The 25,736-nt window shown below is 48.0% G+C and overlaps 3 protein-coding genes across 5 annotated transcripts in view; all 3 read left to right on the plus strand.

Moving 5' to 3' along the window:
• The window catches only part of CPNE9 (copine family member 9), a 94,645-nt gene extending 89,936 nt beyond the window's left edge, over window positions 1–4,709 (plus strand). The window contains exons 19-22 of the mRNA XM_048487304.1: window positions 551–653; window positions 2,482–2,539; window positions 2,884–2,957; window positions 4,149–4,709. Coding sequence (XP_048343261.1) covers window positions 551–653; window positions 2,482–2,539; window positions 2,884–2,957; window positions 4,149–4,301 — 388 coding nt within the window. The 3' untranslated portion in view covers window positions 4,302–4,709. The remainder of the gene's footprint in view (window positions 1–550; window positions 654–2,481; window positions 2,540–2,883; window positions 2,958–4,148) is intronic.
• A 6,205-nt stretch (window positions 4,710–10,914) lies between these two features.
• On the plus strand, window positions 10,915–24,008 carry LOC125427749 (translation initiation factor IF-2-like). The gene is made up of 3 exons (XM_048487305.1): window positions 10,915–10,949; window positions 23,035–23,601; window positions 23,882–24,008. Exons 1-3 carry the CDS (start codon window positions 10,915–10,917, stop codon window positions 24,006–24,008), a joined length of 729 nt encoding a protein of 242 aa, XP_048343262.1.
• BRPF1 (bromodomain and PHD finger containing 1) overlaps window positions 23,451–25,736 on the plus strand; it is a 32,114-nt gene continuing 29,828 nt past the window's right edge. For all 3 annotated transcript variants that reach the window (XM_048490424.1, XM_048490426.1, XM_048490425.1), the window contains exon 1: window positions 23,451–23,601. The gene's annotated coding sequence lies outside the window, so the exon portion shown is untranslated. The remainder of the gene's footprint in view (window positions 23,602–25,736) is intronic.

The raw sequence follows: 25,736 nt of genomic DNA on the forward strand, positions 1-25,736 counted from the left end.
ATCAAAAACAAAAGAAATAATTTTCTTTCCATATTCCACATTAGGCAATTCAGTACCATAAGATAGGTTGATAAAACGAATGGCTTTTAAAAAGGAAGAGGTGGATTCTTAACAGCCCTTGAGCTGGAATGGAACCTCCATGTTCAAAGGTAGTGTAGTTTTCAACACCAGGTGTCTTGGGCCCTTTCCCCACTTACCCTTGTCGGAGGGCTGCTGCGCGCAATTCACAGCGAGTAGCACGGGGCTTAAGGTAAGTGGGGAAAGGGCCTTGGACAAACAGGGAAGGGATCTTGTCTTTGGTTCCTGTAAGATGGCCAATGTTGGGGGAAAGATACCAGACTGAACGGATTTCTATCTGTGGCCGGAGAGGTCCCTCATTCAAATAAGCCATAAATTTCAGTAGGTGACTATCACAATCTTGTTCCATCTCATCCACTCTCTTTGCAATATGACAGTAATTATTTACCTTACAGGGCTGTCATAAGGAAACATTTACCTTACAGTGTTGTCATAAGGAAACACTGAAATGACCTCTCTGTCCTCTCTACAGGTCAGCTGGTGAGGTTAGCGATGGGTCCCAGTATTACGTCCTCCTCATCATCACCGACGGGGTCATCTCTGACATGACGCCAACGAAGGAAGCCATTGTGGCTGTGAGTCTGACCTTTCTCCCGGCACTGTGGAAGGGGAGGCAAGAGCAGCCGCAAGGCTTGGGGGAGTGCAAGAGAGCTCTGAATGTTGCCTTCTGATTACTTTGGACAGATCAGCCATATCCCTCGCCCCAAAACTGACCTGCGATACAGCAGTGAACGAGGGTCCCCTTTTGGCCACCAAGAGGAGGATATTGGTAGGGGACAAAATTCCAAGGGAACTGGTCCCCTGGGCCCATCAGGTTGGGTAAATCACCTGATGGATTTTCATATGATGTGGGGTTGGGTCTGAGTGGTCTGAAGTGAGCGGGGCTAGGGGGAGTCTCAGTTTTGGGGGCTTTCAAGGCTCTCAGAAGCTCCATTCCCTGGAAGTTTCTTGGGGGGGGGGGATATCTTTTTTGGGAAATATGTGGGTATATTTGGGTACTTAGACTGAAATATATTGGTGTAGCCCACTAAATCAAGAAAGCATTTAACCCCATGATTGCTAAGGGCAGATAAAACCCAACACTTTGCCTATTGAACTATCCCAGCCCCTGTTATTACAAGAAAAATCACCTGGTATTTGTTATTGAAGGGCTGTGGACCAGGGATAGAGGACAGGCAGTCCCAGTTTCAATTCGTGGCACTTTCCACTAAAAAGATCAGGTAGTAGGTGATCCTGTCTGACATTCTGGGGAACTGCTGCCCATCAAGATAGTCAGTGCTAACCTGGACACACCTGGGGCCTAATTCAATAGTGGCAGCTTTGATTATCATGCGTAGCGCATAAACTACATTTTCCCTGAGTTGTATTCCCTGGTCCCACCAGGCTCTTCAGTCTCTGTGGCCTGGCACGTGAACGGATCCATGCTCACGCAAAATCTATCAGCCTATCTTAACAATAATAAAGGGCTAAGGGATAGAATGTCCGACAACGAACCCTCCACCAATAAGGGAGCAGAATTTGTGAATCCTGCTTCCTTATTGGTGGAGGGCTCGTCGTTGGACATTCCATCCCTGCCTCAGAGCAGCAGTGCCTTGCCGCTGCTGCTCTTCACCCTCCCCCACCCCCTGCTAGCCCTCCCAGTCCCTACCTGGCTTCACCCCCCACCCTATCCAGGCCCACTGTATTTCTTATCCTACACGGGCTTTACTGCTAGTCCACTAACAATAGCTTTCCTCTCAGGCTTGTTGCACAATTACAGGGACGTAAAGCATCGGGTAAATACATCATTATTTATGCTAAAACACTGTTAGTTGTGGGACTGTGATCACCAGCCTTTCCACTTAATAGCTGAATAGTTTAACAGAACGACAGCATGGCTTCCTGGAAGAAGGGTTGACCCATAGAACAAGGCAGGATCACTTAAGCAGTTGGGAAGTGAGGCTTTATTTATTTATTTATTTAGTTAGTTAGTTAGTTAGTTCGTTCGTTCGTTCGTTCGTTCGTCCGTCCGTCCATACTCTTCTCTTTTGCCCTGATGGGAACTCAAAGCAGTATGCATCAACCTCCTCTCCTCCATCTCATCCTCACAACAACCCTGTGAAGTCAGTTAGGCTGGTAGCATGCGTGACTGGCCCAAGGTCACACAGGAAGCTTCCGTGGCTAGGTGGGAGATTCGAACCTGGTTCTTTCAGATCTGGTACTCCAATCACTACACCATGCTTGCTCTCAAGTTATCTGTCCTATTTTTGAACAGAGGGGTGTGTGTGTGTGTGTGTGTGTGTGTGTGTGTGTGTGTGTGTGTGTGTGTGTGTGTGTGTGTGTGTGTGTGTGTGTGTGTGTGTGTGTGTGAAACCTCTGGACATTTACAGGCTGCTGCTCAAGCAATAACACTTTTCCCCACAGGCCTCTTCTTTGCCCATGTCCATCATCATCGTGGGAGTCGGCCCAGCTGATTTTTTGGGTAAGTTTTGACTTTACCCAGATACACTACAGACCAGGCATTGATGAACCAAGGTAACTGTCTCGCTGAGTCTACAAGGTGCTCTGATGTCACAGCTAGGAGCCTCTCCTCTGACACTTTGCGCCCGTGAGCCAAAGGGTGAATCCCACTGTGGCCCAAAAAGTCCACCTAGCTGTGGAGAGCCATCCGCTGGAGCTGATGCTTTATCTTCCTTCTGTGCTTCCTGGCCCCAGGGTGCCTGCTGGCATTAGTGCTCTGAGATGTATCCCATTGTTGGGGGAGGAGGGGAAGCGGTGGCAGAAAGTGGTGGCAGACCCTCATTGTTACCATTGTGTCATCCTCAGCCATGGAAGAGCTGGACGGAGATGAGGTGCGAGTCTCCTCCAAGGGGCGCTACGCCGAGAGAGACATTGTGCAGGTAACTCTTCCAGGCGAATGTGGGGGCAGGGGCGGGGTTCTCCAGGAAAAGCTCATGCGGGTCATTTCCTGACCAGATTCTCTGTGGCCTTGTTGACACTTCAAGGTCACTTAAGGCATGAGATGCTGGCAGGGCTCTGAATTCCTGGAAGGCCTGCTAACAACAAGAAGAAGAATTTAGGAAATGTGTATGTTGCCTCTCCAGACCTGTCTGAGATGGCTCACAACCAAAACAAGAAAACAAGAAAAGGCCCCTTCCGCACATGCAAAATAATGTGTTTTCAAACCACTTTGCTGTCTGAGGGAAGTAGCTAAGAACCCTCCTAAACTTACAATAAATTGAGTGCAACATGTTTTCTTGTGTGGTAAAAAAGTTGGCCATAGCCATTTTATTTAACAATATTGGATCAAGGCAAACAAAGCATATGGCGCAGCATGGGGGTCTGATCTGTGTGCTGGGCAGCCCGAGTGCTGTCCCCCAGACACCTAAATTTTTCTACAGCACACCTGCTGATGAAAAATTAACGCACGGTGGAGCAGCTGTGAGATTCCAGATGGGCGGTTTCCACTTCCTGAAGACTCCACTGCTGCCAGGGGCACAAGCCATATAAGCCCACGTCTGGGCAGGTTACCCCTTGGCTTGCTCCACCCCAAACCTCATAAGGAGGTTCCAATAAAGCTGGTATTTCACCCGCTGACCCTAAACTAAAGATCAGTCCCCCATGCGCAATCCGCCAACCCTTAACAAAACAAACATGCATTAACAAATAACAAATACAGGGAGGGAAGGGTGCTATTCCGCACAGCTTTAAAGAGCACTGAAAGCAGTTTGAAAGTGCATTATTCTGCATGTGCAGAGTGAGTCAAAGAGAACAATAAATACTAGTAATAAAACAAGCAATAAAATCAATAAAAAACAGGCCAGGGCATAAAAGCAAATAAAGCAAACATAGCAGCAAGGCCCGGGAACACCAGCAGTGGGTAATACGCCACTGTGAAAAGTATGATTGACAAGAAAAGAAAAGAGTTAGACTTAGAAAAGGATGTTTTATTGTTTTCTATCCATGTAACCGTCCGTATTTATTTTCCTTAGTAAACTTCATTTAAGCTAATCATCATCATCATCTGTGATTATTTGCTCTGCTAAACTATGTTTTTAACTCCACGATCTATGTCTTTCCTTCTGTTACAGTTTGTGCCCTTCCGGGACTACATTGACCACTCAGGGAACCAAGTGTTAAGCATGGCACGCCTGGCCAAGGATGTGTTAGGCGAAGTCCCCGAGCAGCTCCTCTCCTACATGAAGATGTACGACATCAAGCCCCTTTCCTCCAGTTCACAGTAGCTCCGCCCTCTGCGCAGCCTGAGCCAATGGAATGCTTCTGCTCCAGCCGGGACTGAGATAACCCTTACCAGTTGGGCAACATGGGCTGTTTCCACTCCAGAGTTGGCTAGATCCTGGGGGAGGGGGGTTTCTCTGCGGGGGGGCAAGTAGGCTACAGACTGCATGCCTTGCACACGGGCCGAAACACCAGCACAGAAAGCATGAGCCCAGCCAGAATCGCCAAGGGAAGACGCCACAAAGCAGCTCCAGCAAGGGATGTGAGTGGATGGGAAGGAAGGCTGGTCGGACCCAGGCCTTTTGCTGGGGCCCGGAGGTGGTGTTTCCGTCAGGCCGCATTTGCTAAATAAGGTGCCATTTAGCTCTGTTCTGCCTGGATATTGACAATAAAACCATCCTTGGTCCCAGGAATTCCCGCTTGCGGTTTTGTTTCTCGCTTGTTCCAGAGAGTGGCCCTGCTGCTTCCACCAGACTCAAGGGTCAAGATGCAATGCAAGACAACATTTAGTACGAAATTATCTCCCTTAGGGTTTTTTAAAAAAAATATGTTTGCTTCGCAGCAAAGCCTTCAGTGGGAAACTTCCCATTTTGCAAGCTGCAAATTTGAGGAAATTCTGGGGCGTTTCTGACGAGAGCCTCCTGCTCTGGAAGGAAAGGCGGGTCCGAACGTGGCTGGTTTATTGTAACGCAGCCAAGATCAGAGCTGTGGATGGAAGCTTCTGGGTTCATCACACCCTCTTATTGCGTGCGATGCCCACAGCGGATTTTGTGTTTTCATTCTAAAGAGAAGCATTCTTTGCTGTCCTTATGGTAGGGAGGGAAAACAGCAAGGTGTAGCCCGACCTCATCGCTTCTCAGAAGTTCATAAGGGTCGAATCCCCACTACCGCCTTAGCCACGTTTCAGAACACAAACTAACCAGGTTTGAAGGACGACCTCCCCATTGCTTGCGTGGCAGATTCCGTTTCTGGCGCTCGTTCTCCCTGTTAATCCGTGTTCCGGCAGGACCTGGTTGCAAGTGGCATAGACCCCATTGACACGGTTCAGAGCTGATCCGAGGGGAGGGATGAGGGTTGAAACCCTGACTCGTTTCCCGACCTGGAGTGTGACGTGGAATTCGGGCAACCAATCAGCGCTGCGATGCGCGCGCAGCCTTTCCTTGGTTTTGTTTCCACTTTTGCGATTGGCCAGCAGAAGGGGACGCAAACGTTAAACAGTCAAACGTGTAACTTTGAATTTTTAATGGTTTACACAGGTGGTATACTACAGATATCAGTTCCCCTGGAGAAAATGTCAGATGGCCTGTGGCATTCCACCCTCTGAGGTTCCTCCGTTCCCCAAATCTTGCCTCAGGCTCTACTCTAAGGTGACCAGACGTCCCGCTTATGGCGGGACAGTCCCGCCTTAAACCAATTTGTCCCGCGTTTGTTGAACTGTCCCGATTTTTGGAAGGCTGTCACACTGCGTTCTGGGGCGTTCCCCTTTTCCTGCCCTGTCACAGGGCGGGAAACAGGGGAGCGCCCCAGAAGGCAGTGCGGCAGTCTCCCGCGCACGCAGCTGCAGGAGCGCACTACCTTTGGGGAGCTCCCCAGTTTCCTGCCCTGTGACAGGGCGGGAAACCGGGGAGCGCCCCCAAAACAGTGTGCTCCTGCGGCCACGCATGCGCGCGCCTGCGCAGCTGCCCGCTTGCACGAGTCCCGGTTTGCAAAGGTGACAATTTGGTCACCTTACTCTACTCCCAAATCTCCTAGGATTTCCCAACCTGGAGCTGGCAAGCCTGCCTTCCAGCTAGCTGACTGCCTACCCCCACTCCATATCTCCAGTTCTAGACTTCTTTGAACGGCCTCTCCAGGAGCGCGATTCCTCACACAGCGGAAGGAGCAACCCACCTAAGCCTGCGAGGGGGTCCCAGTTGCTAGAAGCCAGCAAGCAGATGGGAAGGCAGTCTTCCCCACAGGGGCCCGTGGCCTACTTTGTCTCTGCTCGGGAAAGAAAAAAGCACGGCCCAGGGGCTGATCCTGTGTGAATAAAACATGGCAGAGCAGCAGCTGGCAGGATGCCTCTGCCTCATTTGATACGGCAGGAGGGCCAGCCCAGGCTTCAAAGGCGCTCGTTGCTGCAACCTCCCCTCCAAAAAGAAAAACAATTTGGGCTTTTGCACAAGAAACTCCAGTCTGTTTAAAGCGGGGATGGATTCCTGGGCAGCTTCTCAAGGCCGGCCGGCCATTGAACCTTCGGAACAGAAGACCTTGGTAGGACCAGCCTTTGGGACCCAGTTAAGAGCCCCCATTAAGGAATCCTCGTGACCAAGTCCACTTTCTTCTTTTTATCCACTGAAAATGGCATCTGGGGCAAGCACTGAAATTGTGCCCTCTCACCCCCAAATCTGACTCCTATCTTTTGGGAGTAGGGGAGTAGGAGCAGCAGTGGCGTAGTGGTTATGAGCAGGGGCATTCTAATCTGGAGGAACCGGGTTTGATTCCCAGCTCTGCCGCCTGAGCTGGGGAGGCTTCTCTGGGGAATTCAGATTAGCCTGTGAACTCCCACACATGCCAGCAGGGTGACCTTGGGCTAGTCACAGTTCTTCTGAGCTCTCTCAGCCCCACCCACCTCACAGGGTGTTTGTTGTAAGGGGGGAAGGGCAAGGAGATTGTCAGCCCCTTTGAGTCTCCTGCAGGACAGAAAGGGGGGGGATATAAATCCAAACTCTTCCTCTTCTCTTCTTACTCCAACAAGGTGAAGGAAAGACAAGTTTGGCTGCTTGCTTTGAAAGGAAGACAGTGCTTTTTAAAAAATAATATTTTAATTAATCTTCTCAAATATAATTTAGAAACAGAAAAGAAAATATAGAAAGAGAAAAAAACCATTATACACACACACACACACACACACATATACAGACAGGCAAGCAAGCACGCACGCACGCACGCACGCATGCACGAACGCACGCACGCACGCACGCACACGCATACATACATACATACATACATACATACATACATACATACATACATACATACATACATCTATAACTCTAACACATTGGATCTTAGAATTACCACACTAATATCATTCAAAGAGAATGTTACATAGTTTTAAAATTCGTTACCTTCTAACCTTTAGTTCCAAAACAGCAATAAGTACCTTAAGCAGTTACTTACATCTTAACCAATAACAAATTGATATTCTTAATATTCTTATTACATAATCGATTCAGCCTCATATAAGAAATACAGTTTACATTTCTCATCAAATTCTTGTTTTGACCATCTGTTTACAAGATTGGTTAATTTGGCAATTACAGTATATTCTCTGAAATGATAATATTTTGGAGAAGAAGGTGGCAGTAATAGGTAGCCCAACGTAGAGTGCCCGGAATAAATCGGCTAAACATTTAGCTATTACTAACTTGATTTTTAAAAAATGTATCAAACTCATCTAGGGCACATAGCAGCAGTGGCGTAGGAGGTTAAGAGCTTGTGTATCTAATCTGGAGGAACCGGGTTTGATTCCCAGCTCTGCCGCCTGAGCTGTGGAGGCTTATCTGGGGAATTCAGATTAGCCTGTACACTCCCACACACGCCAGCTGGGTGACCTTGGGATAGTCACAGCTTCTCGGAGCTCTCTCAGCCCCACCCACCTCACAGGGTGTTTGTTGTGAGGGAGGAGGAATTTGTAAGCTCCTTTAAGTCTCCTTCCAGGAGAGAAAGGGGATATAAATCCAAACTACTCCTCCTCCTCCTCCTCCTCCTCCTCCTCCTCCTCTTCTTCTTCTTCTTCTTCTTCTTCTTCTATCTTGTTACACGTTAGAGGTACTGCAGGATCGAGACAGGAAATCTCATATTCTTTCAACCAAAGAGATTCATTTGAAGGTGACTTGGTTTTATATAAGAATTGCATCCTTTTCCAGGGAGGCCAATTATGTGGGTAGTTCTCAGTGGTAGAAATGGAGACTGAGACATTTTTGAATTGCCCCTTCAATGTAGCTGCACAGTAATGCAGAAGGGAAAAAACGGGCGGGGGGGGGGGATTCTTCTGTGCCATGGATGACAACTTGCCATCTTTAGGAACAATATTATGTTTTCAACAGTAGAATGTGGAATAAATCCAGCTGAAGAAACAAGTATCAAAAAGATACTGCACAATTGGAAAAGATGCAGGAGAAGACAACCAAAATGATTGCGGGGTTGAAGTTCCTTTCCTGTACGAAAAGATGCTGCATCTCTTTGGTTCACACTTTGAAAGAGTCAACAAAAGAAAACAACCATTATAGATTATGAGATTGGCAAAGTCCTGTAATTCTGAGTAAGGGCTATGCATAGATGCACAGTGTCCTGGCTTCCTTCCCGTTAACAAACAGACCAGTCTAGGGCTTTGTTTTTCAAAATGCCTGGATCTCTGAGAGGTAGACAGCCTCCTAGGTTACCATAGAAGTTCCCAGAATGCTGACTTCTGGACTTCATCCAGTTCTGACAACACTATGGCCCCTTCCGCACATGCAGAATAATGCACTTACACAATTGTTTGCAAGTGGATTTTGCTATTTCGCCCAGTAAAATCCAGCTGCAAAGTGCACTGAAAGTGGATTGAAAGTGCATTATTCTGCCTGTGCGGAAGGGGCGTATGTTGTCTGAACGTGGATGCAACCTCATACTGTAACTCCACCCCCACCCCCCACCCCCCAAGTATCTGCACAAACTTTCAGGATTGTGACATAACCTTGACAGATCTTGTGTTAATGCTACACAGTGGTGCATCATTTTAATTTGCTGGGAGAAGTGCACAGAGTCATCATCTAACCTAGTATCACAAGCCTATTAAATAGAGTTGCAAATTTAGGGGAAGAGAAATCCATGGGGATTTTTTTTAACACATTGATATGGGCCATCAAACTTGTTGACAGGGGGTCAAGAAGATGTTGACTTCCAGACCGCTATCTATAATAGGGAGTTCCACAAGCCAGTTTTGTGCAATGTCTGTGATTGGGGGGGCGGGGGGCAGGATTTCACACGTAGCTGGATGTGTGATGTCAAGGCCAAGTCAAGCTACTCCCTGTTCATTTTTTTCAGCATGGATGTAAACAATTAAACTTTCCCTTCCCCCTGCTCCTCGGTTGATAGCATTTAAAAGTTTGATAGGAAATAATTGTGCACAACTCCACAGTGTTTCATTGCAGGTGCCTGTTGCTTCTTTGTCTCAATCAGTATTTAGGATTTCTGTTTTCATTTTCTGATGCTCATTCCTTTGAATCTTTCTGCCTGGCTTCAAATGAACATTGAAATATATTCTGTGGGCCTGATTTATCCTTAAATATCTGAGCTGTTTAAGTCCTATTTCTCTGGCAAAGCTCCTTGGGATGTGTTTACTGAAGGTCACTGCCAACAACCAGTGTGCTGGGGTGACAGATTAATTGAGTGATTAATTATATACATTTGCTGCTTTGTGGAATCATGGTGGTAATGCTGTAGCTTACGTAGAGGAGGTGGCACAGCGGCTGGCGTTGGCAGCGAGGCTGGGCAAGATCCAGGCTGACGGCTACTTCCAGCCCCCAGTGGGGCATCTCTGAGCACAGGGAGTGGCAAATGGGCAGCATCTGTAGTAGCTGGAGTGGAGTCTGGTGAGATAGGCAAGAAGAGGAGGCGCAGTGGCTGGCATCAGCAGCAAGGCTTGGCCACTATCTGGAGGTGCCCCTGGTGCCCAGCTCCTGCTGCTTCCTGCCTTCGTCTTGGCCCCACCTCTCCCTGGGCAAGGAGGCGCCCCACTGGAGGCCAGGATGAGCAGCGAGCTGAGATCTTGCCCACCACCACCCCCAGCTGCCACACCTCCTCCTCCTGCTCCTCCAGGTAAGCTGCAACATTACCACTGTTGTCCAGTGGTGGGATCCAAAAAATTTAGTAACAGGTTCACATGGTGGTGGGATTCAAACTGTGGCGTAGCGCCAATGGGGCGGAGCCAGGCACGACAGGGGTGTGGCCGGGCATTCCATGGGCGGGGCATTCCTGGGCGGGGCTGTGGCAAGGATGCAGCCGCTGCCCCGGTCCTTGGGCGGGGAACGAATGCACGCAGGCGCAGGCTGCCACGCACGCCGGTGCACCTCCTGCTAGACTGCTTCAAGTTCTGCGCGCTACTGCTGAGAGGAGGGGCGTAATTAAGGCAAAAATCACGTGGCAGAATCACCCATTAGTAACCCCCTCTCGGCACACGCAAATAATTAGTAACCTGCTGGATCCCACCTTCTTGGGAACCTGTGAGAACCTGCTGGATCTAACCTCTGCTGTTGTCCCACAAAGCAGCAAGCATATGCAATTAATCACTCAATTAATTTGCAACCGTCACCTTGCTCACCTGCACACCTGTCTTCCTGCACAGGCTGGGTGGGTAGTTCAGGAAGTGCGGCCAGGTGCCCTGGGTCGGAAAGCTGGCTCCCCTGCTGAACCTGCAGCCACAGCACGGCTTCTCGAGGCAGGCCAAGCGCTGGGCTTGGATTGGCTGCTTCACTGCTGCCTGGAGGTCTCCCAGGTGGCCAGGTCCTGCTGCTTCCTGCCTTGCTTTGCCGCTGCCAGGATGCCCCATGCTCCACCACCTCTGCCCTACAGTCTGGGGCAAGCCTTGGCCTAATGGTCCAACTTCTTACTTCTGGGGAGGAGGGAGGGTGAGTGACCGAATGGGCCCAATGTAACTGTCATGTGACCCCCCCCATGAGTGGTGCCTGGGGCTCCCTCTCACTCCAGCCCCCCACTATTACATGTATGGTCAGTGGTGGGATCCAAAAATTTTAGTAACAGGTTCCCATGGTGGTGGGATTCAAACTGTGGCGTAGCGCCAATGGGGCTGGGCGGGGCACGACAGGGGTGTGGCCGGGTATTCTGGGGGTGGGGCATTCCTGGGCGGGGCTGTGACCAGGACGCAGCCACTGCGTCAGTCCTTGGGCAGGAAACGAATGCACGCAGGCGCAGTCTGCCATGCATGCCGGTGCACCTCCTGCTAGACTGCTTCAAGTTCTGCGCGCTACTGCTGAGAGGAGGGGCGTAGCTAAGGCAAAAATCACGTGGCAAAATCACCAATTAGTAACCCCCTCTTGGCACCCACAAATAATTAGTAACCTACCTGTGAGAACCTGCTGGATCCCACCTCTGTAGTATGGTTCCCTCACTCATTTCCCCCCAGCACACCACCTCTGCTCCTCTTGCTTCAAATCTTTTCCACACAAGTCATTTCCAAGATGATAATGAAACATTTCCTCCATGGAGTTTTTCACTGTCTCCCTAATTTGGTTGCGGAAACGTTTCCAGCCACCTTTTTCTCTGTTGTTTCTGAAAAACCCTTTTATAGTGAATGATGTTTCTCGCTGAAACATTTCCGACCTGGTTTCCCTCACAGTGCGATCATATTGAAATGTTCTTTCTTTCCGGCCAAAATAGCAGGCCGTTTTCCATGCCTCCTGTGCTGTTGGGCAAAAATTGCTCTGCCTTTTTTTTTGTCCCTAACTTCCCTCCTCTTCCCTTCTCCTCGTATCCCCCCCCCACCCGGTTTGTGTGTCTTTCCCTTCCCTCCCCCAACTTTTGATGGACCATTGAATCTGAGAAGCTGCGCAGCATTGCTGCAGCCCATGCATAGAAAAACTGAAAAAATAATTATGGCGGCCAGAAAAGAACCTTTTGAGGAGGGAAGTGAGGGCAAACCTTGAGGTAAATTATGGGATTCAAAACACCTTCAAAAGGGGGCAAGTGCAATACAACATATTTCCTGGAGGCAGAGGTGGGATCCAGCAGGTTCTCACAGGTTCCCGAGAGTAGGTTACTAATTATTTGTGTGTGCCGAGAGGGGGTTACTAATTGGTGATTTTGCCACGTGATTTTTGCCTTAGTTACGCCCCTCCTCTCAGCAGTAGTGCGCAGAACTTGAAGCAGTCTAGCAGGAGGTGCACCGTGCGCGTGGCAGCCTGCGCCTGCGTGCATTCGTTCCCCGCCCAAGGATTGGCGCAGCAGCTGCGTCCTTGCCACAGCCCCGCCCAGGAATGCCCCGCCCCAAGAATGCCCGGCCACGCCCCCGTTGTGCCCCGCTTAGCCCCATTGGTGCTACGCCACAGTTTGAATCCCACCACCATGGGAACCTGTTACTAAAATTTTTGGATCCCACCACTGCCTGGAGGGGCTACTTTCTCTGCATGTACCAAAGGACACCACCAGGCACCAGCATCACCACAGAAGAAGCTTGAACATCACACACTTCTCTGTCAGCCATGCCACCACCAAGAGGTTAATTATTTTATAAGCATTTATCCTGCCTTCTTCTGAGTGGCTCAGTGCGGGGCACTTTGCTCTCCCCCCCTCTTCAGCTGGAAGTGATGTCAGCTCAACGAGGTGGGTTTTTTAAAATTATACCGCTGTCCCTCAGAAACAGGAACTGGTGAAAGGGGATTCTCCTACCACATCCAGGGAACTGGCAAGATTATATTCACACCGTATGGCCCAGAGCCAGCAGCCACTGTGAGGTTGCTAGCTTGCTGTTCACAGTCTTCACAAGCAATTTGGGGGCCACATCATGATGTCACAGCATCAGTGATGTTCTAGGGCCACATCATGATGTCACAGCATCAGTGATGTTCTAGGATTCCCTCCAATCTCTGCGGAGAATACCATGAATATCTGGGAAATCTTTAGAGAGTTGCTGACACTGGTCGAATCCCCACTACCGTCTTAGCCAGGTTTCAGAACACAAACTAACCAGGTTTGAGGGACGACCTCCCCATTGCGTGCGTGGCAGATTCCGTTTCTGGCGCTCGTTCTCCCCGTTAATCCGTGTTCCGGCAGGACCTGGTTGCAAGTGGCATAGACCCCATTAACACGGTTCAGAGCTGATCCGAGGGGAGGGATGAGGGTTGAAACCCTGACTCATTTCCCGCCCTGCAGTGTGATGCGGAATTCGGGCAACCAATCAGCGCTGCGATGCGCACGCAGCCTTTTCTTGGTTTCATTTCCACTTTTGCGATCGGCCAGCAGAAGGGGACACAAACATTAAACAAACATGTAACTTTGAATCGTTAATGGTTTACACAAGTAACGATTAACTGTTTGCACAGTTAAACAGTTAAATGTTAAACTTTTACACGCTGGGTTTTTTTTATCATGCCCCTACAATGTACGTTTCCGCAGTGGGAAAAGGTCCCGCCCCATCAAGGAATGCCAGCCAATCAGGGGAGACCGGCGAAGCAAGCTCGCCTGGTAGTGGGGATTGCTAAGAGTTCTGCAACCAGGTGTGTCTGCTGTGTGCTCACTGCAGTGGGGAGGAAGAAACTCCGATGAAGAGGACACAGTTTCACAACAAACAGGTTTGGATCTGCGTGCAAATTTCAAGTGGGGATTCGACCACTGTGACATCACTTCTGCTTGCTCAACCACAAGTGGTGTCACAACATAGCACCAACATTCCCCCTTTCTTCCCACAGCACCACATAAGTCAAGGCCTGCTACGGCTGGGCTACAATGCAGCTGGGCATTGACCAATGTACAACTGGCCCCGCCAGCCATCACACAATTGAGCTCAGTCCAGCACCAGCCACCATGTACCTGGGCCAGACTTTTCCTGGAGTTTGCCAGGACAAAGGGTTGTTGGGGAGGGCGGGGGAGGAAAGCTGAAGACCACAGAGCAGACAAAGTATGTTGATTGATGGGTGGGATGAAGGGAAGGAAGCAGGAAAAGGGAAACGGATGTGGGGGCTTCCAGGGAAGAAAAAGAATAAACAGTTGGGGATGGGATGCAGAGGGAACTTCCCTCCTGTAAGTCCTTTTGGGTCTCCTGTTTGCCCTTTCCCAAAACCATCAGATTAACTGCTACATCTTGTGCCAGTGGATCCCATTAATTCTAAAAATTAATGGGAGACTGAGAATTTCTAAGCTCTGGTTAAAGAGCTCCGAATTTTTCGCTCTGAATTTTAGGCCCTCTTTCTTTGGCTGCTGATGCTTCGCTGCCATCAGGTCAGGAACATTAATTAATGAATCAGTTCCAAGCATAGTGCTAATAAAAGCTTGCAGTGACTAACAGCCTTCGCTTCCTCTTCCTATTTGGCTGGCAGGGCCATGATTCAGACAGGGGATAAGCTCTAAGCTTGCATCTTCTATAGAGTAAGCCTTATATCTCATAGCCCGAGTGCAGGCTTTCTGCTGGAAACAGAATGGGCAATCCAGCTTCACTGGGACTCTTGGTTCCACAGTAGCTACTCTGGTCCCAAACCTCTGGCATATACAAACATGATGAGGATTTCAGAGGGCATAGAAGGGGAAATAACCACTCTGGTTAATTTCAGGAACTGACCAGAAATTCTTAAGATTTGACCAATCAGTTTTCAGTCGCTACCTCAGTAGACAAGTATACTGTTCTCCCTTCCCTAGGAAATTTAAGGCGGTCTTTATAGTATGTTTCCAGAATGGGGAAGGGAATCAGTAAACTCTACTCAACTGCAACTAAACTGGGACATAGAAGCAAATGTGTCATCAGGCCATACAGCTCCATCCGCATCTTCAAACTGGAAAGTACTGCTTTTTGCCTACCACAAAACCTCTTTCACACCTTTGAGTCATACCAAGCAAATCTGCTCTTCTCCTTGACCGTGACAAGTGGACATGATGCACATTTCAGATATTTCAGACATCTCAATCGTAGTCACCACACCTCATCAAAGTCCAGACAGAGGGATACATTCCAAACGGGTAGTCACATTATAGTTGTTGTAGCAAAAACAATAGTCTTATGACACCTTAAAGATTCCTCTGGATTCTTAAAGACTGACAAAATAACTGTGGCATAAGTTGGGGTGCTGTGTGGTTTCCGGGCTGTATGGCCGTGTTCTGGCAGCATTCTCTCCTGACGTTTCACCTGCATCTGTGGCTGGCATCTTCAGAGGATCTGATGGAAGATGCCAGCCACAGATGCAGGCGAAACGTCTGGAGAGAATGCTGCTAGAACACGGCCATAAAGCCCGGAAACCACACAGCACCCCAGTGATTCCGGCCGTGAAAGCCTTCGACAATACATTGTGGCATAAGTTCTCAGGTAGCAATGTGAGTCTGAAGCAGTAAAAACAAGGAAGAGTTCCATTGCTCCTTAAAAAGTATAAAATAACTGTGAGGTAAATTTATGAGGAGCAGGATCCACTTCTTCTCAGGTATGAATTTGACTTAAGAATGCTCAAATTGACACTCAGTAATATTTTTTTTATCATCAGTCTCGAGTCTTTGGGTCTAGAAGGGCCAGACGGATGGATTAGTTGGTAGATAGAGAGATAGCTCAGCTCAGATCCCTCTCCAAGGCTTGATAAAAATGCATATGATTACAGAGCATGTTCTAAAGGTTCAGTGATTAATATAAATTCTTGGCTCACTCAAAGCCTTTGATGCAATCACGGGCTTGATGTGAGGGCAGCTAAAATAAAGATCACACTAGAAGTTACTTATGCTGAATGAAGGTTGGAAGGGAGTGAATCCGATACTTTCAGGTACTGGGGAACTTTCTTTTATGCCACAAGTGTGTGGTTTAAGTAGGTTCTGGCCATTTCCAATTTCCTGATTTGTGCACGTTCCCAGCAAATCTCACGGACACTTGGGCAGTCATCCAAACGAAGAGATAGAAAAAGTGCAGAGAAGGGCAACGAGGATGATTGAAGGATTGGAGCACCTTCCTTATGAGGAGAGGCTGCAGCGTTTGGGACTCTTTAGTTTGGAGAGGAGACGTCTGAGGGGGGATATGATTGAAGTCTACAAAATTATGCGTGGGGTAGAAAATGTTGACAGAGAGAAATTTTTCTCTCTTTCTCACAATACTAGAACCAGGGGGCATTCATTGAAAATGCTGGGGGGAAGAATTAGGACTAATAAAAGGAAACACTTCTTCACGCAACGTGTGATTGGTGTTTGGAATATGCTGCCACAGGAGGTGGTGATGGCCACTAACCTGGATAGCTTTAAAAAGGGCTTGAACAGATTTATGGAGGAGAAGTCAATCTATGGCTACCAATCTTGATCCTCCTTGATCTGAGATTGCAAATGCCTTAGCAGACCAGGTGCTCAGGAGCAGCAGCAGCAGAAGAAGGCCATTGCTTTCACATCCTGCATGTGAGCTCCCAAAGGCACCTGGTGGGCCACTGCGAGTAGCAGAATGCTGGACTAGATGGACTCTGGTCTGATCCAGCAGGCTAGTTCTTATGTTCTTATGTTCTTATGTTCAAATACAGCAAATTATCCTTTTTTTCTAAGGCAGACAACACCTGCATCAGATTCAAGAGAGTAACATCTGAATCAGCCTCAACAAGCCAAGATGGTTAATGAGAAGATTGCTGAAGGTTGCTGAATCCATCTCAAATGGTATGAAAGAAATAAAAAAATGACGCACTGGGTTTTCTCTAGCTACATTGCCTTGGCTCATTTCTCCCTGGTGTGCTGATTGCCTGACCTTTAAATATTCTGGATAATCACAGGGTATGTTCCACCATGTGGGTGAATCACTTAACAATATTTGGTTCTTACTCGATGCAAGAAGGTTGGAATAAATGAGAACAGGATATTGCTCTAGCCACTTTCCTCCCCAATCGGGACCCAGAGCAGCTTACGACATCGTTCTGCTTTCCTTCATTTTTTAATCCTCACAACATCACAAACCCGTGAGGTACATTTGGCTGACTGATTCAAGGTCACCCAGCAGCCTTCCTTGGCAGAGTGGGGATTCGAATGTGAATCTCCTGCATTCTAGGTGCTTTAAAAGAAATTAGGTATGTTCATGGAAAATAGACCTGCCAATGACTTTTAGCCATGATTGACTGGGAAGGGAATCTCTGATCATACGCTCCATAGTAAACTTCTGATTTCCAGTTGTTGAGGTCAATCCACACAAGATTTTGCTGTTTCCATCATGCTGCTGATAAGCTGTGCTTCCACATCTGGCTGAGAGGGTTGCTTAGCCACATGGCGTTTGTTCAGATGCATCACAGCCAAACTTGTCCTCTTAAGCTCCTTCTTTACCTCTCAAATGGCGTGCATTCAATATCCTACAGCAGGCAATACATCCCTTGTTCTTGGGTATTAGGTTATTACTGTGTTCTGCATCTTGAAAGAACACTCCTTCTTGCTCCTTATGTGATTGCACTGGAAGGTTGCTTCCTTTGAAGTTGCCTTATTAAGCCTCAACTGTGCAACGCCTTAACAAGCGACATCTTAGAAGTAACAAGAGGGCAATCCCTAGAGAAAGGCAGGATCGAAACAGAAAAGTAACAAGAGAGGCAGTAACATCTTCCTGTTTGGGAGAAGTCTCCAGCTCTTGCAATGAAGAGGGCCCTGGAGCTTGTTGCTTGATGACACAGCGCCACCTCTTGGTGACTCCACCTTCAGCCTTGTTTTAAAATTATCAACTTGCGTATTCTATGGGTTAATATTTGAAATAATTTCATGAATTTAAATTGAAATTATCCCTTGCTATACAGTCAGGTGATTAAAATGACTGTAGGAAAAAAGATAATTCCTCCTGACCCTTTCAGTGCACCATTACCTCTGGAAGTTATGCCAGAGGAATAAATGTAGTCTCCAAGAGTGTTACTTACATATTATTATTATTGTTGTTGTTGTTGATTCGATTTATTAGACCGCCCTACCCCTAAAGGGTTCATATATGTATCATATATGTATATACATAGCATATATGTATCTCCTTGTATTTGTGGCAATACAGCAAGAAGATCTATTGTCAAGAATACTGAATATTGGTCAAACTGGATTTTTAAAGTTTTTATTAAGTAAGGCTCATTCCGCACATGCAGAATAATGCACTTTCAAACTGCTTTCAGTGCTCTTTGAAGCTGTGTGGAATGGCAAAATCCACTTGCAAACAGTTGTGAAAGTGGTTTGAAAACGCATTATTTTGCGTGTGCGGAAGGAGCCTAAGCTCCTGGGATGTGGAAAGGTATGGTAAAGCCCAATCTCATCAGATCTCAGAAGCTAAACCAGGTCAGTAACTGGAAGGGAGTCCTCAAGGAAGACTCTGTAGAGCAGGGTTCAGCAACCTGTGGCTCCAGAGCCTCATGCAGCTCTTTCGTCCTTGTTCTGCAGCTCCACGTGTCTTGGGACCTGAATAGCCCATGAAAGGGCAAAGCAAAATAAAATGGGAGGAGGGAATAAAAGGCATTGGAGACAAAGAGCCTCCAAGCCTAGTCTCATTTTATTTCCACTTTATATGCGATGCTTTCCCTCTTTCCTTCGGCCCCGCATAATGGGAACCCAAAGTGCGCACTTGCATGGAACTCTTGTTATTCGATCTCTTTGCACAGAGAGGGTTTGTGCGGGCAAAAGTGACGTTTTCGGCTCCAAGTGTTTCCTTTTCCGTAGAAAACAGGTCCAAATGGCTCTTTGGGTGTTAAAGGTTGCCGACCCCTGCTGTAGAGGAAGACAATGGCAAACTACCTCTGCTCGATAACCAGGGGTCACTATGAGTCAGCTACAACATGATGGTACTTTACACATACCCATACATACAAGTTGCTCCTGCAAAGTAATTTCTGCATCATTTGACATGTCATGTTTAAATTTTTACGCTTGGTTCAGTTCTGTTTCAGATTTCTACTTGTTTTCAGATTTCTGCAATCCAAACCCTATTGGATTGCTTACTGGATGTCTCATCTGAATGACTATGTTTGACTTACACTGTATAACTTACCCTGAGTCCTATGAGAAAGTCAAACTATAAACAAATAAGTCTCCATTATTATTTTTTAAAAACTCACTGAATATTATCATCTGCACATTTTTATTTACTTCATTGATGGTCTGCTTTTCATTTAGGATTACAAAATATAGAAAACCATTCAACCGGACAGTATAAGTTAGGGATCCCCTGTTAGATTTAGTTTAGAATTAATGGATCAGCCCAGTAGTGTGTGTGAGTGCAGTTTATAGAAACTTCTTAAGAGATAAAGGTAAAAGGTAAAACTTACATTTATTCAAGCATCTCCAGTTCACAGCTTTGTTCCAGGAAAAAGGTAGATAGAAAGAAACCCTAATCTAAGGAATACTTTCCCTACGACAAGTGGACGATCTAACGCACAGTCACGTGTGTGCAGGTGAGAGAGTGCTTCAGTGGGAAAGCCCCACTAAGGCAGGTAGCCATTGTCCATGCACTCAGGACAAAGGCCAGGTCAGGAGTGAGACCAGCGTGGGGAAGAAAGAAAGTTAGTGGGCGGTCTCCTGGCCCTGACAAGCAGGGCAAACAAGAGAGGCAACAACACAGAGTGAGATACACAGCACCCCTCAGTGTCCAGGCATGCAGAAGTCGCTTATTCCAACATCCCCAACCTTTTTGAGGCTGTGGGCTTATCTGCAATTCTGCCACAGCATGGGAGTTGCAACAACAAAATGGATGACGTAACATGGCTGCAGCAGGAGGCAGAGCCAGCCACAAAATGACTGCCACATTTTAACTCCAGCAACACCTTATGTTTGGGTGGCAGCTGCAGCCAAGAACATTTCAAAACTATCTGTAAGAACATAAGAACAAGCCAGCTGGATCAGATCAGAGTCCATCTAGTCCAGCTCTCTGCTACTCGCAGTGGCCCACCAGGTGCCTTTGGGAGCTCACATGCAGGATGCAAAAGCAATGGCCTTCTGCGGCTGTTGCTCCCGATCACCTGGTCTGTTAAGGCATTTGCAATCTCAGATCAAGGAGGATCAAGATTGGTAGCCATAAATCGACTTCGCCTCCATAAATCTATCCAAGCCCCTTTTAAAGCTATCCAGGTTAGTGGCCATCACCACCTCCTGTGGTAGCATATTCCAAATACCAACCACACGTTGCGTGAAGAAGTGTTTCCTTTTATTAGTCCTAATTCTTCCCCCCAGCATTTTCAATGTATGCCCCCTGGTTCTAGTATTGTGTATCTGTAGAGCCAATCAAATCTCCCATAGTCCATCAGAAGCCCTGCTGGGCAAAAATATTACCTGGTTCCACCCACTTCCTAAAAACACCTGGCAGGCAACTGAAAAGTTGTTGGCAGGTAGGTGTCATGGTGCAGACAGGCACCATACTGGAGAACCCCGGCATAAGATATCCAACCAACAATGCAGTGGGACGAGGATTACAGAATTAGAAAAAGTATAAGCAGAAATCTGTCTAAAGCGCAACTTTTCACAATACATAAAGGCCCCTTCCACATGTGCAGAATAATGCACTTCCAACCCATTTTCACAATTGTTTGCAAATGGATTTTGTTATTCCGCACAGTGCATTGAAATTGGATTGAAAGTGCATTATTCTGCCTGTGCGGAAGGGGTCAAAGTGGATCACAGAGATAGAAGATAATGCAATACAAGCAAAGTGATACATGTGGCCAACATTTCAATAGACTTTACTCCCATTACCTTATAAAAATATGCTGATGGGAGCTTTGATTCTCGAGAGCTTATTCTCGGAAGATCTTGTTGGTTTTTAAGGTGCTACTAGATGATGTATGACTGAAGACTAACATGGCTACCCTATGAAATGACAGTCCCAGTTCCCTTATACAAATGCCCCCCGACATCCATTATCGCTTGCACAAAGAATGAGTCACAGATATCAGGTACAACACAAGTATCGGCCATGCTATAAGCAAAGAGATAATATATTATTTACCTTTCTCATTAAGACCATATTATTTACCTTTCTCATTAAGACCAGAACACAAGCAGTTATGAAAAATAAACATTAAGCATCTGTCAAATAACAATTCACAAAGCAAGCAGTTCAAGCAAAGATATCATTAGCCAGACAACTTTCAAAACTCATTTTCTTTTCCACAGTAGGCATTTTATTTTTTTATGCTTACTTGATTAAAAAAAATTTCCTGCCAAAATATATGTGAAATCAATGCCAGATGGTAGCTAAGAGACTGAGCCGGGACAGCAGTTCGTGCAGAGCATATCACCCTGCCGGCTGAAAGGATTCTGTTTCCTCAAACTGTTGGAAAATTCCAACAGTCTCCCAGTTACACAGAGACACGACGATTGGTTCAACGAAGCAGATAAGCTTTTATTGCAATGATAGCAGGACAATGTGCTGCAGCTAGCCAAAAAAAAAAAATTGTGCAAAGAACACATTTCAAAAACACTTTTTTATACAGTCTATCAAGCAGGCAATTTAACTTTGCAAATACCTTGTCCTGTTTTGTATGCCAATAAAGGCTTGTGTTGTGTAACTTTGCAAATACCTGATTCTGCAGGGCAGAACAGCAGAGCCATGGTAAACAGCATGTCACATACTCCCTGTTTTCCTTGATAGTACACTTGTTCGTTCAAAACATGATCATGTCAACAATATGTACATGACAGCTCTCACTTCAGACTTGTGTTCATTCCCTTTAGACCAGGGGTCTGCAACCTGTGACTCTCCAGATGTTCATAGACTACAATTCCCATCAGCCCCTGCCAGCAAGGCCAATTGCTGGCAGGGGATGTAATCCAGGAACATCTGGAGAGCCACAGGTTGCAGACCCCTGCTTTAGATACTGACACTTAGACCCTGGCCATTTCTCCTTCAATCTAATATTTCCTACAAAACCACTCTGCTCTTCGGTCACTCTTTATCCCGGGCACTGCTTCCTAGAGGACCGCTGTGATGCCACCAGTCTCACTTACTTCAACTCAAAACTATAAAGCCTTTGAGCACACACCCCTCCCCACTGAAACAAACAGATATTAGAATTAGACCATATGTGTCTCCTGTTTATCTCCATCTCCCGTCACTTTATAGTCTCTGATTTCATAACATAAGCTTCTAGCACAGTGGTTCTCAACCTGTGGGTCACGACCCCTTTGGGGGTCGAACGGCCCTTTCACAGGGGTCGCCTAAGACTCTCGGCATCAGTGTTCTCCATCTGTAAAATGGATAAATGTTAGGGTTGGGGGTCACCACAACATGAGGAACTGTATTAAAGGGTCGCGGCATTAGGAAGGTTGAGAACCACTGTTCTAGCAGCAGGGATCTGTCTGCCTTGGCAAGAACTGTGCACATTGATGCTACTGTAGAAATAAATAGCGATTTGGCCCATATGAAAAGGAGTGTGTTGACCCATAAGATGTCACTAGATTCCTTCTGTTTTTGCTGGAACAGGACTATAGCTTCTCCCTCTGGAACGTGTGACCAAGGAAAACATTTCATGTGTGATATTAACGCCTGGTGGTGGTTAAGAGACTGGGGCTGTGAAGCAGGAAATGCCAGCTTCCTATCTTGCCTCCACCATGAACCTGGAGAGAATTCCTGGTTTAGAATCCAGACTGTTTATTTAAACTTTCCCAAATGGGGTGAGAACCAGTTGACCTCGCAGGAACACAGTGAAACATGCAAAAGTGTTACAATATAACCAGCAGCTCTACACCTCATTGAAAATGAATGAATGAATGAATGAATGAATGAATGAATGAATGAATGAATGAATGAATGAATGAATTGTGTTTGTTTCACACATAGACTCTAGGGGCAGGTCTCTTAAGTCTTATTAACCGGTTTCAATGTTTAGATTTTTGTAATGTTTTAATGTTTACACTGTGTAATGTTTTATATCATTGTATTTTTATAAAGCTGTAAGCTGCGTTGAGTCCCTTGGGAGACTGATGGGGTAAAAGTGTAAAATATAAATATATAAAATAAATATAAATTGCGGCCTTTTCGACCTTTGGAGATTTGGCACCCAATGGAAGACCCCCCTCTGCCTCCTGCGGCTCCAGCACCAAGTCCAGTGCCCCTGTAACCTGGGCAAGCTGCACCGGGACCGGGCAAGCTGCACGGCGATCTAGCACGTGCAGGACCAGCGCTGTCCCTTCCCAGGACGCCCCGACCCCTCTCCCCGCCAGGCTAAGCAGAGTCCCAGCTTGGGCAAAGCGGCACTCGGGCGCCCCCAGGCAGCCTCTCTCGGCCGCGAGCCCATGGACAGCAGCAGGCCAGCCTTGCGATTCGCAGCGGCAGATTCGCCCGCGGACGGGTTTCGGGCGGGGCACAAAAGGTGGCAAGACCGGCGCCGGCGGAGGAAGGGGGGAGGCCGGGAAAGAGGGGAGGGTGGGCCGGGGTCGGGCTGGGCGGCGGCCCGGCCTGGCCGGCTCGGTGGCGAAAGTGCGGTTGCCAAGGAACCGCTTTACCCAGCGGGGCCTCCCCGCGCAGGAGCTGCCGCCGCCGCCGCTGCCGCTGCCGGAGCCTCCTCCATTGTCCGGGCCGGGCCGGGGTGGGCCCATGGGCCCCGCCGCTGCCGGAGCTGCCGCCGCCCAGCCACAGCCGGGCCGGGGCTGGAGCCGCGCTTGGTGAGCGAGAGGGAGGCGGGGAGGCCGCGCCGGGTGCGGAGGAGGAGGAGGGCCTGGAACCGCCCGCCGGGCTCTTCTTTCTCTTCCCCCCCGCGGGAAAGGGTGGGAAGGCGAAGCAGCAGCGGCTCCACGGGGGCTGCAGGAGGCGGTGGGGGCAGCCAGGCAGGCGCGAGATCCTTCCTGGGCAGGCAGAGGCAGGCAAGGCGGGTGGGGGGGGGATCGCTGCTCCCTCCCTCCCAGATCCTGCTGCTCCTTTCCCCCGTTCCCGTCCACCACGGAGGGGAGAGGAGAAGTGGGGTCCCCGGCGCCCCGATCCTGTCTTAGGCGCGTCTGCTCGGAAGCGGGGCGAGCGGGGACTGGTGGCTTCACTCACTTGTCAAAGTGGGCTTAGGATCGCCCCATCCTGAGTGGGGATCGCGCGTCATCCGAGAGAGAGAAGCTGTGCAGGGTCGTGGGGGGGTGGGGGGTGGTGGTTCTTTTTTGCTTCGCATCGACCAGGGAATGCGGTTTGTAAACCGGCTCGTCTCCTTGTCCCGGCTCTTGTGCACGGCCACGGGTGGGGCAGGCTGTTGGCATGAGCAAAGAGTGCAACGTGCCAACCGACATCTCTCTGCTGCCTTCTTTGCCCCCCCCCCCGGGCCTTTATAGCGGAGTGGGGGGGCACGTAGGGCAGGAAGGCTGTTAGCACCAGTAAGGGGTGCAGTAGGTCTACTGGCATCTCCTTGACTTCTCTCCCACCTCCCGTCTCTTAATTTCCTGTTGCCTACAATGGTACAGTGCCACTAAGGTGAGAAAGTCTGTACGTGCGCGTCCAAGGGGGTAATAAAAAGGCTGGCATTCCAGCACTGCTCCTTCCCTGCGCTTTCCATCCCACAGTGGTGAGGAAGGCAAATATAACATGGTCTACTTGACTTGGTTGTCACTGGTCTCCATGTGACAAATAAGGCAACTTAAAGGGTTAAAATGAACAAACAGTGCTGATAGAGTGGCACCCATCCGCTTCCCTTTCTCTTGGCACTTCTGTTTCCATCCCTTGTGTTGTGGGCCCATGTATACCATAGAGAGGAACAACCATCTGATACAGGTAACCAGATCTGGCAGTTGTAGTTTCCCCCTGCAGTTAGTAAAACGAGGTGGCGTTCTTGAGTAAGAAGAGGAATCCCATCCCTCCGCCTGATTTTGTCTCTGATTCTCTAGTGATTTCCATCCACAATCGAGGCAGGTGTTCCTCGATAGGATAGCCTAATGACGGTGAGGCGGTAGAGAGATTTGCATGAGTCAGAAGTTCAAGTACGTGGGGCCCCTTTATTCTCATCTTTGATTCCTAGTCATAAGAACATAAGAATATAAGAACTAGCCTGCTGGATCAGACCAGAGTCCATCTAGTCCAGCACTCTACTACTTGCAGTGGCCCACCAGGTGCTTTCCCTCCCTCTACCTTTTACATTTTCATCTTGTGGCAGAATGAGAATTTGCACCCGTGTCTCTCCAGTCCTAATCCAACACCACCACACTACCACTCACACCTGTGGAATACAGTGGGATTGATGGTATCAGGGTATTGGAGCATCCTGGTCAGAGAGAAATATGGCCTGAAGAGCTTGGGAATATATGGTAGAAAATGTTGACAGAGAGAAATTTTTCTCTCTTTCTCACAATACTAGAACCAGGGGGCATCCATTGAAAATTCTGGGGGGAAGAAGAAGGACTAATAAAAGGAAACATTTCTTCACGCAATGTGTGATTGGTGTTTGGAATATGCTGCTACAGGAGGTGGTGATGGCCACTAACCTGGATAGCTTTAAAAAGGGCTTGGACAGATTTATGGAGGGGAAGTCGATCTATGGCTACCAATCTTGATCCTCCTTGATCTGAGATTGCAAATGCCTTAGCAGTCCAGGTGCTCGGGAGCAGCAGCAGCAGAAGGCCATTGCTTTCACTTCCTGCATGTGAGCTCCCAAAGGCACCTGGTGGGCCACTGCAAGTAGCAGAGTACTGGACTAGATGGACTCTGGTCTGATCCAGCAGGCTAGTTCTTATGTTCTTATGGTCACAACGCAGTTATATGGCATATATGATTTGTATGTTCAGAGTCCTGTTTCTCTCCTTCACAATCAGTTGTGATGCTTATTATG

Source organism: Sphaerodactylus townsendi, linkage group LG03 (genome assembly GCF_021028975.2).
Source record: "Sphaerodactylus townsendi isolate TG3544 linkage group LG03, MPM_Stown_v2.3, whole genome shotgun sequence".
NCBI classification, from domain to species: domain Eukaryota; kingdom Metazoa; phylum Chordata; class Lepidosauria; order Squamata; family Sphaerodactylidae; genus Sphaerodactylus; species Sphaerodactylus townsendi.